The sequence below is a fragment of the Simochromis diagramma genome, unplaced genomic scaffold, assembly GCF_900408965.1.
Source record: "Simochromis diagramma unplaced genomic scaffold, fSimDia1.1 OVJJ01000321.1, whole genome shotgun sequence".
Lineage (NCBI taxonomy): Eukaryota > Metazoa > Chordata > Actinopteri > Cichliformes > Cichlidae > Simochromis > Simochromis diagramma.
This window is the reverse complement of record NW_024386772.1, coordinates 13,278,595-13,297,163: the sequence shown is the minus strand read 5'-3', so window position 1 is coordinate 13,297,163 and position 18,569 is coordinate 13,278,595. Positions and strand designations below refer to the sequence as shown.

At 37.7% G+C, this 18,569-nt stretch overlaps 1 protein-coding gene across 5 annotated transcripts in view; it reads right to left on the bottom strand.

Annotated features, from left to right (window-relative positions):
- Nucleotides 1-16,574, bottom strand: part of LOC120745501 (nuclear GTPase SLIP-GC-like) — a 37,522-nt gene extending 20,948 nt beyond the window's left edge. For 2 of the 5 annotated variants that reach the window (XM_040050419.1, XM_040050449.1), the window contains exons 1-20: nt 16,347-16,574; nt 15,559-15,640; nt 15,286-15,398; nt 14,925-14,963; nt 11,823-11,864; nt 11,679-11,717; nt 11,232-11,256; nt 11,018-11,089; nt 10,657-10,744; nt 10,237-10,453; nt 9,882-10,079; nt 8,367-8,573; nt 8,101-8,267; nt 2,888-2,945; nt 2,722-2,809; nt 2,472-2,593; nt 2,081-2,257; nt 1,841-1,989; nt 1,633-1,750; nt 1,415-1,523 (exon numbers count right to left, since the gene is read on the bottom strand). In XM_040050419.1, coding sequence (XP_039906353.1) covers nt 1,415-1,523; nt 1,633-1,750; nt 1,841-1,989; nt 2,081-2,257; nt 2,472-2,593; nt 2,722-2,809; nt 2,888-2,945; nt 8,101-8,267; nt 8,367-8,573; nt 9,882-10,079; nt 10,237-10,453; nt 10,657-10,744; nt 11,018-11,089; nt 11,232-11,256; nt 11,679-11,717; nt 11,823-11,864; nt 14,925-14,963; nt 15,286-15,398; nt 15,559-15,625 — 2,095 coding nt within the window. In that variant the 5' untranslated portion in view covers nt 15,626-15,640; nt 16,347-16,574. Of the gene's footprint in view, nt 1-412; nt 500-582; nt 671-1,199; nt 1,331-1,414; nt 1,524-1,632; nt 1,751-1,840; nt 1,990-2,080; nt 2,258-2,471; nt 2,594-2,721; nt 2,810-2,887; nt 2,946-8,100; nt 8,268-8,366; nt 8,574-9,881; nt 10,080-10,236; nt 10,454-10,656; nt 10,745-11,017; nt 11,090-11,231; nt 11,257-11,678; nt 11,718-11,822; nt 11,865-14,924; nt 14,964-15,285; nt 15,399-15,558; nt 15,641-16,346 lie in introns of all 5 variants that reach the window. The other 3 variants (XM_040050440.1, XM_040050457.1, XM_040050430.1) reach the window with 3 other exon arrangements.
- Between the last annotated feature and the right edge of the window lie 1,995 nt (nt 16,575-18,569).

Sequence of the window (18,569 nt, the reverse complement as noted above, 5' to 3'; positions counted from 1 at the left end):
AACTTCTTTTAAAGTAAATCTAACATTATGGTGTCACACTTTAACACTTCGTGAAAACAACTCTCATCCAATGTAAGAATATAATTAAACATTTTATCAGAGAGAAATGAGGATTTTTAGGGCACCGGTGCATAACATTACCTGGCACAATGTTAGATAAGAACCAGCTGGGGTTTTTTTTTTTTAGCTGAGATGATGAAAATACAAGCGGACAGCTTAAATGGCCATATGTAATTTAAAATGGTTATTTCGGATCTTTAAATTATGACAAAAGTTAATGTATATTTAGGTTCTTAGGATTGTCATCAGATTTCACCCCCTCTCTTTGAGAATTCACAGGAAGTACTAAAGTAATTTAGCACAAAATGGTTAATAATAATTCTGTGACATGAAATAACATTTAAATATTTACCTGGTTACTGTGATGTCATTTCTCCCTCTTGACTGCGCTTAACTTCATTGTAATGTTGCTGCACAGTTTCAAGATGCTCTGAAACATCTGAAAAACAAAAAAATAAATAAAACATGCTTTGGCATTGTTCAACATACAAGATTTACTTTCATAGCCTATATTTTCTTTACCTGGGAGACTCTCACTCAAAGCTGATGCCTTGAGTGAGTGTTTAATGGAGTGGTCCATGGTTTCCTCCAGTTCCTTACAGATGATCGTCTAATTAAAACATCAGAGCTTTTATTACTTTTTCCAAAGTCAAATATTGAGGTTTAAAACAATTGAAACATCTAAATTAATGGGTAGATGTTTGTTTAGAGTGCTTGTGGCCAGTTTATACTTCAAACTCTTCAGTCCAACCCATCGTATCAGACTAAATCTTTGTAATGCTGAAAAATAAAAATATTAACAGCAGCCTCACTAATGTTTAGAGAGCAGGGGTGGGCAACTTCCAGGCTTCAAGGGCTGGTGTCATGTAGGTTTTGGATGTGTCCTTGATCCAACACAGCTGATTTAAATTGCTACATTACCTCCTCAACATGTCCTGAAGTTCTCCAGAGGCCTGGTAACGAACTAATCATTCAATTCAGCTGTGTTGACCCAGAGTGATATCTAAAACCTGCTGGACACCGGCCCTTGAGGCCTGGAGTTGCCTAGCCCTGGTTTAGAGAATGTTCAGACTGAGCCAAAGCACTCAAATACAGAAAAAACACAACTTGGTGTCATTGTATGTTATAATTTGACAAACCATCAATTTATTCATCTTCTTCAACATGGTCTTTTTTGCATCCTCATACATGTTCCTATTTAAGGATACATGTGTCTCAATAGTCTTCCTCATTTTTTTCAGTGCATCATCTCCAGAAATTTTTCGTGCGTCTACAAGAAAAGAATAAACTTTGTCAAAACATTTTTTATGTACAATTGTGATTTATTATAGTGACAAGCTGACAATCTTCTTACCTTCATAGCACTTTTTCATGTTTTTCTCAATTGTCTCTGTTAGACTGTTGTAGATGATTTTCTTCCCCTTTAGGATTATTTTGTTGAGTTTTGCCTTAATTTTATCCTCCTTAAAAACATGAAACATGGATGAGTTAATAAACAGAATTAGTATTTGTAGAGTGAATAGGTCAATTCTGCTATAATGGACTGACAAACTGGATTGTTTCATGTCGTACCTCTGTCTGGAGAAATATCAGCTGCAGTTTGACATCTTGGTATTTTTGAATCAGTGATTTTGTGTCAAGTGAAAATCCACTGATGACTCCATTGAAAGATCCGCCTTTAACATCATTTCTGAAAAAAATGTTTCATGATGGCAGTATTGACAAGTTTGTTTTAATCGTTTTAAGTATAGTGTACAGTTTAAAGTGTGTTTATTCTTACGGGAAGGTCTTTCTGAATTTTTCATCAATGCTGTCAGTCAAGCATGAAGCTAACATTGTGTTGAGATTTATGTGTTCCCCTTTTTTTGTTTGGTGGATGCCGTATTTCCAAACCACAGCCTGTAGTGTCTTGAAAAAACCAGGCTCTTGCTGAAACAAATTGGAAAACCATTTCTAAACACGTGCTCATATAAAGTGCAAAATTTGTTGCTTTGATGTTAATTATAATTCAGATACATACATCACGGTCCAAAAAAAATTTCAGTCTTTCTTCAGAGGTTTTGGAATTTTTAACGCCTTCTGTAAGACACTGTTCAAAATCCTTGATCGCTTCATCAACTGCTCTTTTGACTTGATCAAGTTCTTCTCTCATGTTTTTCTCGAGAACTTTACATACATCATCTGCTTTTCCAACACCCTGAAATTAAAAAAAGTATATTTATTTTCTATTAAAGCAGTAATAACATAAATACAACTCTCTATTTTCATTCATCATTTTGAAATTTTTTTCAGTCAGTTCCTGTCAAGAAATCTTGATAACTAAAATCTTGTTAGGTGTCAGAGTTATGGAAACATTTGAAGTTATAATTTTGTCATTAATATATAGTTCCACATAGATAACTTGATCTCACCGCTTTGCTACACTTGGCACCTTCAATCAAAGACAGAATCCCATAAGCTCCATTCACATAGTTTATTGTCTCAGAGTGGCAGTCGTTGAGATTTTGCAGGAAGTCTTGAAGTTTGGGTATTTCTGTAAATAAAAGTAATTTAATCTAGTAACTTCGTCCTGGTTTACATAGAGGGAAAATAAAACAAGATGTGCATTGAATAAGATTTTTTCTTTTAATCACAAAATATTCTGACATGCTTACAACCTACCATTGTCATCTTCTTTTACACGTTTTCTTTCCAGGAACTCATCAGCACTCACTGTGAACACTTTGAAACCTTTATCGCTGAACTGCTCCTGAAATAATGTGTTTTAATTTTAATAAAGCTTTGCCTCGCCATTACAGAAAACTGTTTGAACATCTTTAAAACTCACACTCAGTTCCTGGAATTCGTTCATCACTTCTTCCTTGGCTTCCTTGTTGTGTGCAACTCTTAAATGGATAGAAAAGAAAACTGGACTCAACATATAGCTTAATCATACAGCAACACATCAAGAAAATAGCTGAGTGTTTGTCTTTCAAAGGATTTGCATGTGGAGTGCAAGATACCTTTACCACTTCAAAAAGATGTGTCAATAAGATCAGCATAATTAAAGGACTGACCACTTCAGGCCCCGCTTTTCTGCCTTCTTTTTATTTTCTGATGGATCGTGCTTTCTATTATTCCTGACCTTTTTTTTTATTGTTTATGGTTTCATTCAATGGTAAATGGCCACATGCTTATATAGATTCTGCAGACCACAGTAGTTAAAGTAATAGTTCTGACTGCTAGTGAAAATAGTTTTATTTACAAATAACTCCCTCACTGAACTAACACAATTCCTCAAAATGTTTGTAAGTAAGTAAGTAAAATTTATTTATATAGCGCTTTTCACAGATAAAAATCATAAAGTGCTTTACCACACAGGAAATGGAAATATAAAAACAATATAACAGTAAATAAAACAATGTAAAACAATAAAACTATAAAAACAGCATAAGAAGAAATTAATCAAATGCTTTTCTAAATAAAAATGTCTTCAGCTGTTTCTTAAAAGAATCAATGGAGTCCATGCAGCGAAGAGACAGTGGGAGAGAATTCCACAACCGTGGTGCCATAGTCTGAAAGGCCCGATCACCACGAGTTTTAAAACGAGTGCGCGGTACCACCAGCAGTCTGTGATCTAATGACCTTAAAGCCCGAGAAGATGAATGTGGTTTCAGCAGGTCAGATAAATGTACTCTCTGCTTATATTCCTTCATATTAAATAATTTTTAAATAACTTATTTTAACATTGCATTCAACAACAAACTTAAAGGGCCAAATTGCAATATATTTCTTCACGTCAATATACAGGCTGCAAGGAGGGGGGTGACGTGGGCTGCAAGTGGCCCCCGGGCCATGAGTTTGAGACCCTGTTCTGAAGTATAAAAGGACAACGCTTTGTGATTTTCTAGAAAGTTATGTTTAGCTATGTGTATACCACGGGATATATTAAAAGTGACACCTTTTTGTCAAACATGCTGAAAGTGGAAAATGAGAAACATGTCCCGTGCTGTACTTGAACCCACAACCTTACCGTGCTAAATCACTACAGATGTAATATACTTTTGTCCACTATGGTTTTCCGGCGCTGTTTCAAGTCTGAGTCGCAGCACTTTTAAAACTTTCCACTTCCAGAGAAGAAATCAGATCTCAGAGCTCTGTGATCATTAACCACAGGTAAGAAAAAGGTTATCTGAAATAAGAGTAAACCTACAGAACGAATATGCAGCTGTGTTTTGAAGGGTTATCTGATTTATGACAGCTAGCGTCCATCATTTGGTTAAACAGTTGTGTCAGTTGTGCTGAAGTGACGAGCTAAATGATGAATGAACAGGAGGTTTCATTTATTCGTGTTGCTGTCATGGCGATCGTGGCTTAAGAGTTGGGAGTTTGCCTTGTAATCGGAAGGTTGCGGGTTCGAGCCCTGGCTTGGACAATCTCAGTCGTTGTGTCCTTGGGCAAGACACTTCACCCGTTGCCTACTGGTGGTGGTCAGAGGGCCCGGTGGCGCCATTGTCCGGCAGCCTCGCCTCTGTCAGTGCGCCCCAGGGTGGCTGTGGCTACACAAATACAGACCATTTACCATGTTGTAATGGTAAATAAGCTGGGTGGGTTTCTGACAGTGTTGTGTTCAAATCCTACGAACTTCACACTAAGATGAATACATCAGATGGTTGGTTGCGCCGTGTGTCTGGCGACACTCTTGATGGAGGACATTGAATGACATCTATCAATTCGGAACCACGATAACAGAATTCTGGCTGATTGGAGCTGGCTCGGACCTGGCTTATTGAAGAACAAGAAGTGGCTACAGCTGTTCAAAATCCCACAAGGCTGGCTGACATGATAGACGATGTGCAGGGCTGTGAGTACTCAGACTGTGTTTATTGAACGCAATATGGATAAGATCTTGGAGAAGAAGATCAGCTGAACACGGAACACACACACACACACGCATGTACACTGACACAGACCTACATTCACCCCCCACCCCCTCCAAACGCCTTGGAAGTGTCTTCTATGTTGTCAGATGTGATGATTCATGTGCTATGTGCTGAGGTGTTTTTTTTTCTGTGTCAAACTGATCTCCCTGTTGGAGCCCAGTCTGGGGAGTTCTTTTTTCCCTCCCTAACCCCTTCCATTGTTATACCTCTCTGACCTGTCTTCCCCATGTGACGTAATGTATGTATGGTCGGAAGGGTAAGATGGCGCTGGCAAGGCTGGCAGCAACCCAATTTCCCTCGGGATGAATAAAGTATTATGTCAATGGAAAATTGTACTTAGTAGTCAATATAAGCTTTTAATGATATAAGTTTACATGTGATAGAATACTGCATGATGACCTTTTTATTACTTAGAACTGATTGTTCTTTATAAAACTTGTTCTGATATTTTTATCTGAATCTTCCCACAGCGATAGTAAGATAGTAAGAACAAGCAGTTCTGACCTCTTACCAGGAAAAAGAGCTGCTTCACACATTCCACCACACACATGCACGCACACGCACAGACACACACGCACACACACGCACCAATATTCCACAGAACAAATGTATTCATTATTGTATTACTTTTCTCATGTATAAATAAAGACAAGTGCAAGAACAGAGCGCTGATCACAGGGCCCCCACTCTCGTGTGAGCGCTCTGTGACCGCCCTTGCAAGTAAACCTGCAGCGTGTGTGTGTATCCACTCTCTGACTCTCAGCTGAAGAAGTGTCATTTAGAATAAATCTCTTGACATATTATCAATCAATCAAGAGCAAATCAGGGGTCAGCATCTTGCCCAAGGATACTTGCATGCAGACTTTCTTTACTGCCCTTCTAAATTATACTGTCTATACAGAGATGCTTCCTGGTGCAAAACACTGTCTTTGCATACACCTAATAAACAACACAGGATTATCATGGTATTGTTACAACCCCCTCTGCTAGGGGACAGGGAGTGAAATAAAGGTTTTATTGCAAAATTCAAACAGAAAACCGACAGGGCCGCGTACTGCAGACCACTGGGCATATAACCAGCACAAAATTAACTAAACCTAAAGCTAACTAAGGCTAACCTCACGATCAGTAACACCACAAAAATCTACTCAAGCTAAGTTCAACCATAGTTAGGGGTTAACAAGCAGAGTTCAACACTATGAACAGTGTTTAGCGAGCAGGACATCATCTCAAATGTACTTCATGAAAGTATAGGTAATTAATGCAGAAACACACCAAGGGTGGTAACACTATATAATATAATTTACAAATAAACAAGACAATCAAATAAAATCATAAAGTAATGCGAAAAATTAATGTTACCTACATTATCTAAGTACAAACTGGTGTTTATCCTTTGATAATATAACACAAGCTTTGTTCCTACCAGGCCTTGAACCTGTTCTCTGACGGTTCTGTGTAAGCAATCTTTTTTTATTTCATTGGCTGTTGCTGCATTCACACTGAATGCATTACAGCCAATACGCAATGGCCCCCCACAAAAAGAGTAGCAGTTTACCCACTAAACCTCTCAGTGAGACACATGACAAGCTAACAAACTGTAGATGAGCCTTGTGGTGAGTATTACCTCATAGGTGGGGCCCAGACTATGGTGAGACACAGACAAACCAGTACACAAATTATATTCAAATGAGGGATGCTGTAATAGAGTGAATTGTTGCCTTATTGCTTATAAACTGGGAAGTGAACGTGATATCGATGTGTTTTAAAAACTGTGGGGATCCCAAGAAGTTGTTCTACACATGTGTGGATTTTTGTTTGTGTAGAGCTTAAATTTAAGGTCACGCGAGTTAAAAAATGTTCTGTAAAAACTTTGCTCCAAAAGTGGTTGGTGGAATTAAACAGGGAGTGAATTTCCAGGTACTGTTTATAAGGCTGGGGAAACCTGCAGTAAGTTTTCGTCACGACGAAACATTTCTCCCACTGAAAACACTATGTCCAGTTGAACAGAATCAACTTTTGGGGATTAACTTACTTGGATGATTGAGCATGTATCTAGATGTTAAAGGAAAAAAATTCACCTGAGGATTTGTGTGCCTCACACTAGCCTCATGCTAACTCTCCAATACACATGAATGGGGAGGGATTTGAGAGACAGAAAAACTGTAGAAATGAAGTGAAATAAATATCTTAGTTTTGCAGACAGTTGCTCTGGTCAATTTGGTGTAACAGTAGGGTCTAAGTCAAACGGTGTGAGAGAAATATGGCCTAAAAGAAGGAAAGTGATTCAAAGTCAATGTGACCCTATCAGCAGAAAAGAGGAATATTTCAGAAAGTGTATAAAATTGTAAAAATCTGAATGGAAGCACGCAGCTCACGGACAAGCGACAAACGGTGTGAGACTAGTTAGCGGCTAAAGACATAGATTAATAATAAACAAAATGGCTGCTGCTTTACAACGATCCAATGAAAATACAAATAAGCAAAATGGCCACTGACAGTAACATCCATGGCACAATTTATTCTTTAACATGCAATTGGAACACCTTAAGCCTTTTCAAAAAATTTTAAAAATCCCTGCCCTTGAAATAACAACAAAGGAATAACTAGAGAACACATTTCCTAAAGAAAACTCAAGTGTGAATGTGGATAGCTGAATTGTTTGAGATGAAATGTCATAACTTCTGAACCTTTGGTTGGAAAAATATCCATTGAGCTGAAATACACCGAACCATTCATCTGAAAATCAAAGTGCAGAATTGCTGAAAGGTGAAGTTCACAAAGTCTAAATTTTCTTTTGTCATTAATGAGCTTATTCTGTTCAGCTACTTTCAAACTCTGAAACTACTTCTTCTGTGTGAACTTCTGCTCTCATGTGAATGAGTTGGTGTATTCAGTGTACACACTGCTGTACAAGACTAAGTAATTACAAAAATTCAACTCAAACGATTCAGCTGTCAGCGTTCACACTGAATTTTCTTCAAGAAATGCATTCTCTAGTAAACTGGTACTATCTTAGTCTTGAAAAAAGTATGTGTCTTTAATATGATTTTTGATATCAGTTATTGAGTACTTTTGCCAACACATCCAGCACTGTGTGGTTTGGTAATTCACTTACCGATCATCTGCAGGATCAGACTTGGTGCAGATAAAGTGGATTTGCTGACATTGACCACCATTTCCAATGAGGCCATGTGCACTTTTTAGGATCTCCCAGGCTTCAACTTCTGATGCTGCTCGAGTAATTTCAGCCACAATCCACACAGTAGAACAATCTACAACAATCTGAAAGAGAATCATAGAATGTCAATTTTAAATAATTACACAAAACAATGTTCAGACAACACAGGACAAAACAAGATGCAGTGGATGTGAATAAAATACCTGTTTCCACATTTCGTTCCTGCTCTTGTTACGATCACCATTTCCAGGAAGGTCCACAAGTGTGACATGCTGGAGGAGCTCATTGTGTGGCACCCTGACAGTCACACTTTTCACTAGTGGCCAAAACCACTGCTGTGCTTTATATCCATCTTCCTGCTTTGGTCCACCCTTTGTGTATATACGAAGGTTTTGAGATAGCTCTTGAGCCTGTAATAAATGAAATAAATACGATAATGCAAAACACGTAACCTGTACAATCACTGAACGTGTCTTACAAATTGGATTAAAGAGTGCAACGTAAAATATGACTGAAGAGCAACGATAACGTGTAGTGAGTATTGTAGCTTTTAGTGATACTATACCCGAAGACGTACCTATACCTAACTGAATTTCCCAGAGGAACCAACCCGTGGAATTAATAAAGTTCTATCTATCTTTACAATCTTGCTAAAACTTACAATTACAGTAAATTAGGAGCAGAAAACCCAAAATACAGCACAGGCTAATGTAAGTATGTACAACCATATGTACACTCTTGACCTCAGGAGCTACTACTGACATCTTTAGGATGAAAAACTTTTTGAAAGCTTTTCTCATACCATCTATCCATAATATGATTTTGTGTTTGTTTCAAATCCTCTAAATCCATTTCAGTGGAACTCAAATGTGTTTGTTTTTTCTCCTTTTTAAAGCTATTCCTTGATGAACTTGCTGAGTTGCACAGCGACTATCACTCATTCTGTTAAAAAACTAAAAAACAAAAAGAATTAGAACCTGCCCTGGTACATTTGGTTGTCATTTTATGGATTTGGAGGTGTGATAAATAAAAATGTTCTCAGTTACAAATCCACTAAACTTGCAGTTAAATTAGTCCAATTTCTATAGAGTCGGCCGACAGTAAATTATGTCAGTCCTCGCAAACTGAAAACATAAATACTTTCTCAAAGAATGCATTATTTAGAGTTTCTGAGCTTACTGTGTCACATTCCAAAGATTTCTTCATGGAGTTTAAAAATTCTGGAATATGTCTGAAATGCTTTTCTTCAATGAGGTTTTTGTTTTTCCACTCTCTGAGTGCTCAGATAAAGTAGAAAAGGTCTATATAAGAATCAGTCTTCCCTATTTAAGTAGGATGGCAGGACCTGACAAGGGAGCTCAGTGTGCTGAGCTGCAGGAGGCAGCTGGAAAACATTGTAAATAAACATTCACATTTTTGTTTGTGTCTTTGGTCCTTTGATCACATCTAGTTTTTAAACCGGTCAAAAGCAGCACTGAGGTTTGATAAGGCAAGAACGGATTTGTTTTGTGATTTTGGTCTGTAGCACTTATCAAAGATGCATTATATTCTACTCTGCTTCTATTTTTTTTTTCTTTCTTCATTTTTTAAATAACAGTTAAAGCCCAATTTGCATAGACTAGGCCGTCTATAAATTATATCAATTTCAGACTTTGCAAACAAATTTTACTCAGTAAAACAAGAAACATTCTAAGTAATAGAATAGCATTTGACCTTACTGTGTCATAATTCAAAGATTTCCTCTTGGACGCTAGAAATTCTGGCATATTTTTGAAATACTTTGGTTCTATAAGGTTTTCAGGGGATTTGTCTTTCCATTCATCTCCATACAGGGCTGACAGCTTTTTAACCATGTCCCGATAGTCTTCATCACCTTTCTTGTAAGTTTTCAGTGACCATAATTCGTCATGCCACTCCTAAAACAAGATAAAAACAAAAACAATATTTGGGTTTTCTTAAATGTCATGCAGACTAACTAGAAATTATAATTATTATAATTATGTATTATATAATTATTATATACATACTTATATATACATATACTGTAAAAAATAAACATTCATTTTATTGTACCTCTTTTTTAATGAACTCAATTTCCGCTTCATACTTTAAGCTACGTGTGTTAGCCTCCACTTTAATCACGACTGAGGTGCATGCGCTGATACTTCCAGTGGGCAAAAGATTCTTCTCATCAATGATGGCATTGATTAACGAGCTCTTTCCAGCCCCAGTTCTTCCAAAGACACCAACAAGCTCTCTCTTGTTAATCTCTAAATCACTGATTTTATTCCTATGGAACAAGAGTTTAAATGTGAGTTAATTTATTCAACAATGAAATGTATCGCAAAATTAGAAAGCCATCTCTTTGTGAACACCTTGTGTATATGATTTCCGTTCACCAGAATGGTCTTACAAAAGAGATATGGATCTCATATAAATAAAGCTTCATTATACCTTAAGTAAAAGGTCTTACTTAAATGTTTATATACCCACTTTATAAAAGCACCAAGTTCTTCTTTGTCGTTTATATGGTCCTTGATTTGTTTCATTATGCCTTTCACTTCAGACAATATTCTGGTGTCTGTCAAAGTGAAAGTAAAGAAGTGTTTAGCAGGAATTATGAACCATTATAAACACACAATGTGATACACTGATATCCAAAAAGGGTAATGTATCAGGTTCTTATGGACCACTTACCAAGTACTTATGGCACAAGTTGATTGTTCAATGTTTGATTTGAAATAAGAAAAATTTAATATAATACCTCAGATACCAGCAACCTGATGATAAAGTTTTTTCCTGCTATACAAGAAAAATTTCATTGGATATGTTGTTTAGAAACAAATAAAAATACCTGAGTCACAACGTCTTTTAGCTGCTGGGAAACATTTGAGGGACTCAGCCTGAAGATCCGACTTTCGCTTTCCTAAGCCACAAAAAAATATCCGTTTGTTGGCTGGGTCTCTCTCGATATCCAAACTTAAGCTCAATGGAATCATTTAGTCAAAATAAAAATATTTCTGCTTTGAAAGATGAATATCAGATGTAATAGATAGTATATATCTTACCTTTGGAACTTGTGGATGGCAAAACCTGAGGATGAATATCAGCTATACAGATCACTATTTGCATTGGCATTGTTCGTTAACAGCATTTAAAGGACACTAACATACAAGTTTTACAATCAACAAACGTAAATGCAGTGATTTTTTTTATTAGCCAGCAGACTGATGAAAAATAAATTATAATAACCTTCTTCTTAGTAAACATTGGTGATACTATGAGACAATTCTTTCGCATAATTAAGTCCCAGTCACAAAGAGCTATAGAGACGGTTGGCAAACCTCCTAGCTAGGGCAAAATGTATATTCCCCAACCCCCTATGAATTAAGTTTTTAGATTCAGTCATTTATTGGCTTCTGTAGAGAGTGGTCAATCTCTATAAACCAGAGAATGGAGCTTTACTTTGTCTCAGGCAGTTGGCCCAAATGTCTGAAGTTCAGTATAATCCTTACCTGAATCACATCAGCTGCTTCTTCATGCTCCTCTTTAAGCTGCAGATAAAAAGTGCAAAGCAGTGTTTAATATTAAGCTCTTAAACATATATTTGTCATATGGACATTAAATCTGAAGGGGGAAAAAAACAGTTTTTAACTTACTTGGAAAAGAACAATTGGTTCCTGATTTGAGTTTTGTTCTTCCTATCACAATCAAAACAATTAAAATCTTAGTTAAGAATTAATACAATTAAATATAATTACTGCCAGTGAAACATTGTCACCAGTGGGTCACTTGGTGTTTGCTTTCTGCATTAGAGTATGACTTCTTGTTCCAACACACAGTGGTGTTTTTGTGTAGTTTATCTGGGTAGCCAATTTAATTAAAAACTTATAACGTATTTCAAGGTGTAATCTTCAACCATTCACTCAGGAACACGGAATTGGAGACTCGACTTCACACCCTTAAACATCCCGTAGCTAGCCAGGCCCCTTTAGCCGGCACAGCCGAAGGTAGTGTAGGCCCCATTGGCTTCCTCTGGCAGATTGTCCCGAGCAGTCGGGGAAACAAGATGACTGGGTGACAATAGGGCTGCCACGATTAGTCGACTAGTCACGATTACGTCGACTATTAAAATTGTTGACGACTGATTTAATAGTCAACACGTCGTTTGAAGCTTTGTAAGATCCCAAAAGACACAGGAATGAGTAGTAGGATTTAAGAGTGTAATAACGGACTGAAACAGAAGATGGCAGCACTGCATGTACAAGGATGCCAGCTGCCGTTAAACCCCGAAGAAGAAGAAGTAGCTGTGTCCCAGAATTCATAGCGCAGCCCAGCTCAGTTTCCAACAATGGCGGCAGCTAGTTAGTGTTAACATTACTCTTATTATTCTTTCTGGGTCACAAAATAAACGTTTAACATGTTTTCAGGCAAGAATGTAGCTGTGTAAACCTCAAATATCTGCTCAGTTTATCAAGACACCACATATTTTCAAAAGCGCTCCGACGTTTTCGGAGACGTCTGTTACCCACTAGCTCGATAGCTAGCTGGGGTTCAAGGCTCACTAGAGCCCGTGAGAACACTGGACTCCCGGCAAATCGTTTTCAAACCCACCACCGTCTTTCGCTACTCAGGTTAAACATGATATATAAGTCATTTAGATAACTTAAAAATGTTATTGTTTGGCCTTTTTTTAGTATTTTATTTGTTCCTGAGTAAATCAGTTTGGCTGAGATTAAAGTTATAGTTTTTACACAGCTGAATAAACATCAAGCAGACAGCTGATTATCAGAAGTGTGAGATGCTCGAGAATATACTCCGGTGTCCCATTATATTTTAGATAGCAAGGAGTTTATTAAACTTCACCGAAACAATCTGCAAATTTCATTACAATTTAACAAACTATCATCTTGTCTTTATTTTTAGTTAGCACATACCTTAAACACTTAAAGCTGTAAGCTAATGATAGTTATATAAGAGCAGATGCTGCTGGTGCAATAAGCTGTAGTTTTATGTCCAATGGATGCATGATCTGATTAGTCGACTAATCGCAAAAATAATCGGTGACTAGTCGACTATCAAAATAATCGTTTGTGGCAGCCCTAGGTGACAATGAGGAGGAAGCCCCTGGTACACCACCAACCCATTCATGTTGTGTCTAATTGTTTTTCCCTATTTGGCGACACACCCGCAGGGGATCAAACTCTGGTAATTGGTGATTCTGTTCTGAGACATGTAAAGCTAGAGCAGTGTTGGGAAGGTTACTTTTAAAATGTATTCCATTACAGAATACATGCCCCAAAATCTATTCTGTAACGTATTCCGTTACGTTACTCAATGAGAGTAATGTATTCTGAATACTTTGGATTACTTAATATATTCTCATGCTGTTTACAACTACGTGAATGTACTATTGCTGTGATTTATTACTGTTACTCAAGGTCCACGGCTCCGAACCGTAGTAAAGGGACCTCTGGCTAATACGGTGGGTTCTGTGTCGGGCCGAAAACTAGCTTTACTTTGTTGTCTGGGTCAACTTTGCTTGCGAGAGACAGAGAGAGGCGTTGAAAGGCTGCTCCAACAGAACTTATTGTTTTCGGAGGAAAACACGAACACAGTGTACAGTCAAGTCTTAATAGCTTACTTACAACTGGGCTCGTCAGGCACTCTTCTTGGCTGCAGTGGTTATTATTATATTTACATGCTTCCAGCTCCCGTTTTTGCTCGATGACAGCTCATACTTTTTCTTTTTCTCCCTCCCTCGCTCACAGACACATAACGGGTATGGCAGTCCATTCTCCCTGCAGCACGGACTACACTGCCCATGATGCTACATTCTTTAGAGCTATACCTGTAGCATTCTGCCTATTAGCTTAGCACAACAACAACAGGCGCTCTCTCACCCAGGAAACACGCAGAGAGAGAGAGCGTCACCCTGCAACCATGGCAACCGTAACGCTGCAGCCTGGAACAACAGCACGTAGCTGTCAAACAAAACCCAAACAGTCCTGACCCGCGACAATATGAAACAGGGAAGTACCGCTGTGTAATCCATTTATTTCAACAAAGTAACTGTATTCTAAATACCACCTTTTTAAACGGTAACTATAACGGAATACAGTTACTCATATTTTGTATTTTAAATACGTAACAGCGGTACATGTATTCCGTTACTCCCCAACACTGAGCTAGAGACATCAGTCAAGATGGCCTGAACAGGCGACAGTGAGGGAAATTTAAAACTGCTGGCTAAGGGTAAACATAAATTCAGTAAAATTGTAATTTACGTTGGCAATACTGACATCCGGTTATGTCAATCGAAGGTCACTAAAATTAATATTCAATCGGTATGTAACCCTATAGGCCAGCGGTCCCCAACCTTTTTTGCGCCACGGACCGGTTTATGCCCGACAATATTTTCACGGACCGGCCTTTAAGGTGTCGCGGATAAATACAACAAAATAAAACTAGTACCGGTACCGAAAAAAAAGAAAATTTATTCATAACACATGTGAAAAGACCCAGGAAAACAGAGTAAACGATAAAAACGATAACAAAATAACGCTGAAAACCGATAAAAACCCTGAAAACTATACATTTCACACCTGAGCCTCAACTCTCGCGGCCCGGTACCAAACGACTCATGGACCGGTACCGGTCCGAGGCCCGGGGGTTGGGGACCGCTGCTATAGGCAACAGAATGAAACTCTATTTTGTCTCAGGTAGTTGGCCCAATGTCTGAAATTCATTATAATCCTTACCTGAACCAAACCAGCTGCTTCTGCATGCTCCTGTTCACCCTGCAGATAAAAAGTGCAAAGCCAAATAAAATACTGAGCACTTAAACATGTATTAAAAATTGTATTTCTCGTATAGATACTAAATCTCAAGGAAACAAAATAGTTTGTAACTTAATTGAAAAGAAGTGACTATGTCTTGATGTGTGTTTATTTCTTTCTAGCACCACCAAAACATTGTAAATCCATATTAGTGAAGAATTTAAAAAAAAAATTATGCTACATATTGTTACTGCCAGTACATGTTTTTAATATCAAGATAGTTCTAACAAAAATTAAACCTCTGTACACTAAAATAACAATGATTGTCAAAGAAATCAATTACCTTTAACAGCTTGAGGTTATTCTTGAATATCACTCTTGGTCCAGCTTTTGGGATCAAAATATCAATTTCTCGATCATCTAGATAATACAGACTTTCCGCATTGATTTGTTCATCTGTAATTAAAAGTAAAATTGAAGAGATAAAGATTATTCTCAACTTGCTTCAGAAATTCTCGCTAATGAGTGAAAAAGCAATCCGCACAGTTCTATAAGCTGTTTTACAGTTAACAGATCAAATCGTAATCAATATCTGTCAATCAGATCAATACTTTACCTTTAAATTTCTCCACCCAATCACTTAGGCCCCATTCAAGCAGTGTGTTTCTTACGAAATCATCCATGACCAAGAAATGAAACTGAAATATAAAATGCAATATTTAACCAGACAGCACTGCTTTACAGATTAGACATCATGATCAACTTTAATCCTTTAATGCATACAGAATACAATAGAACTTTATTTGTATAGCACATTCAAAACCAGCGGTACACCAAAGTGTTTTACAGTAATACAATAATTTAAAGAAAGGAAACTAACGGAATAAATACACCAACAGGCGGAGAGCACTAATTAGCTGCAGCGCATCTACTAGGAGTGTACAAGCTGCGAAGTTCAACAAGATAGCTGGGAGCAATGTTATTTATAATTTTAAAGGTAACCAATAGTCATTTAAAATCAATACGGTATTTGATGGGAAGCCAATGAAGGTCAGCGAGGATAGGGGTGATAGAATCAAACCTGCCAGTTCCAGTTAAGAGGCGTGCAGCCGCATTTTTAACAAGCCGAAGTCTGCGGAGAAGGGGATTGGAGGCCAAAATAGAGTTACAGTAGTCTAATCTAGATGCAATAAAGGCATGGATAAATTTCTCAAGGTCCTTACTGGGTATATAAGGCTTGGCCTTGGCAATTTGGCGTAATTGGTAAAAGCTAGATTTAACTACAGTGGAGACTTTGTTTGTTTGTCAACTTTAAAAGAACTGTCCAAGTGCGCCATCGTCGCACTCTCATATATAATCAGAGACACTGATATTAAATTCAGATTAAAAGTTTAAACTGCTCACCTTTTGTTAGAAGTAATGCTGGAAAAGGCTGGTGAAGAAAGCAGTGAGACACAAACAGGAAACAGGCGGAAAAATAAAAATCGAGCAAAAAGCAAAGTCCACAAATGGATACGGTTAAAATCAAACTGGAACTGTGTGGCTCAGACTGCACTATTGCAACTGCAATATAATAGAAATGTACATATACATATAATAGAAAGGTAAATCTAACATGAATAAGGCGGGAGCAGGAACAGCAGAACGGAGAACCGAGAAAGGCAGGAAGAGGAGGTGTTTGTGCAGCGCAGATGGGAGTGGGTGCCAGACGGGTAACCTGCCTCAGAGGAAGCGGGGATTTTTTTTTTAAAGTTTAACGTTTACAAATATTATAGTTTAAAAACGCAGTTTCATCTATACTTAAAATACACTGGAAAAAAAACATTAAAAAAGGGAGAAAAATACTTTCAGCTGTTCCCTTTTTCACAAGAGCTCATCACAACAGACATGTTAAGAATTTGTGCTGCTAACCAGAATCAAATCAGGGATCTTTCACTTCTTAGGCAAACAGAAAAATAACTATATTATGGAGCCACTAACATTATCAAGTTGCCAAACTACATTAAGGTTCTTAGATTAAAAATATCACCATAGGTTTTATTATCTGCTGCCACATTGTACTGATAATAAAGGCGTGAAACAATGTTGGGTGATGAAGACTTTTTAAAAAAGTTCTTTATTATTACTATTCGTTTCATTTCAGTGTTATTTATAGATCACCAAATTGCAACAACAACAGCCTCAAGGCTCCTTATATTGCAAGGTGGCCCTACAATAATACACACAGAGAAAAACCCAACAATCATATGACCCCCTATGAGCAAGCACTTATGCGACAGTGAGAAGGAAAAACTCCCTTTTAACAGGAAGAAATATCTGGCAGAACCAGGCTCCAGGGGGAGCGACCATCTGCTGCAACTAGTTGGGGTGAGAGAACGAAGACAGGATAAAGACATGCTGTGGAAGAGAGACAGGGATTAATAACAGGTACAATTCAATGCAGAGAAGTCTATTAACACATAGTGGGTGAGAAAGGTGACTGAAGAAGAAATACTCAATGCACCATGGGAATCCCCCAGTAGCATAACTAAGATTCAGGGTCACCTGGTCCAGCCCTAACTATATGCTTTAGCAAAAAGGAAAGTTTGAAGCCTAATGTTAAAGGAAGAGTTAGTGTCTGTCTCCCAAATCCAAACTGGAAGCTGGTTCTATATTGTGGGGCCTGAAAACTGAAGGCTCTGCCTCCCATTCTACTTTTAAATAATACTTTTAATATTTTAAATACTCTAGGAACAACAAGTAAGCCTGCAGTGTGAGAGCGAAGTGCTATACTACAAGGTCATTAAGATAAGATGGGGCCTGATTATTTAAGACCTTGTATGTGAGGAGCAGGATTTTGAATTCAATTCTGTATTTAACAGGGAGCTATTATACCAATATAATGGGTATAATTTAGGACATCCTGATGATAATAATGAATTACAGTCGTCCAGCCTAGAAGTAATAAATGCATGAACTAGTTTTTCAGCGTCACTCTGAGACAGGATATTTCTAGTTTTAGAGCACAGGTGTCGAACTTCAGGCCTTGAGGGTCGGTGTCCTGCACGCAGTGGCGGTCCTAGCCTGTTTGGCGCCCTGGGCGAACATTCCCTCTGACACATAAAACTTTGTGTGTGTGTGTGTGTGTGTGTGTGTGTGTGTGTGTGTGTGTGTGTGTGTGTGTGTGTGTGTGTGTGTGTGTGTGTGTATAAATATAAAGCATAACAAACATAAAACTGTTGTCGGAACCATACTGAATTTCACCAGAGAAACATGCACACACACACATGCATAGTATGCAAACAGCTACCAGACGAGAACAGGACAAATCAACAATTGACAATGACTAATTAATATTCAAATCTGTAACATAATGTATTGTTTGGAGTTTAGTCTGTTACTGTTACTATTTTTACCATTTCTTCTTGGAGCAACTGTAACACACATAATTTTCTTTAGGGATTAATAAAGTATTCTGATTCTGATTGTTTCAGGCTACATGACCTGCCATTATCCACTGACACATCTGCTTACCTGTATCTTTTGCTCGTTTCTCCTCCTCTTCTTTTCTCTTTTTCTAAACTGAGGACCTGATGGCTTTGAACTTTTCTTGTCCATCTTGGTTTTAATTTTGCACTCCAGTATGAC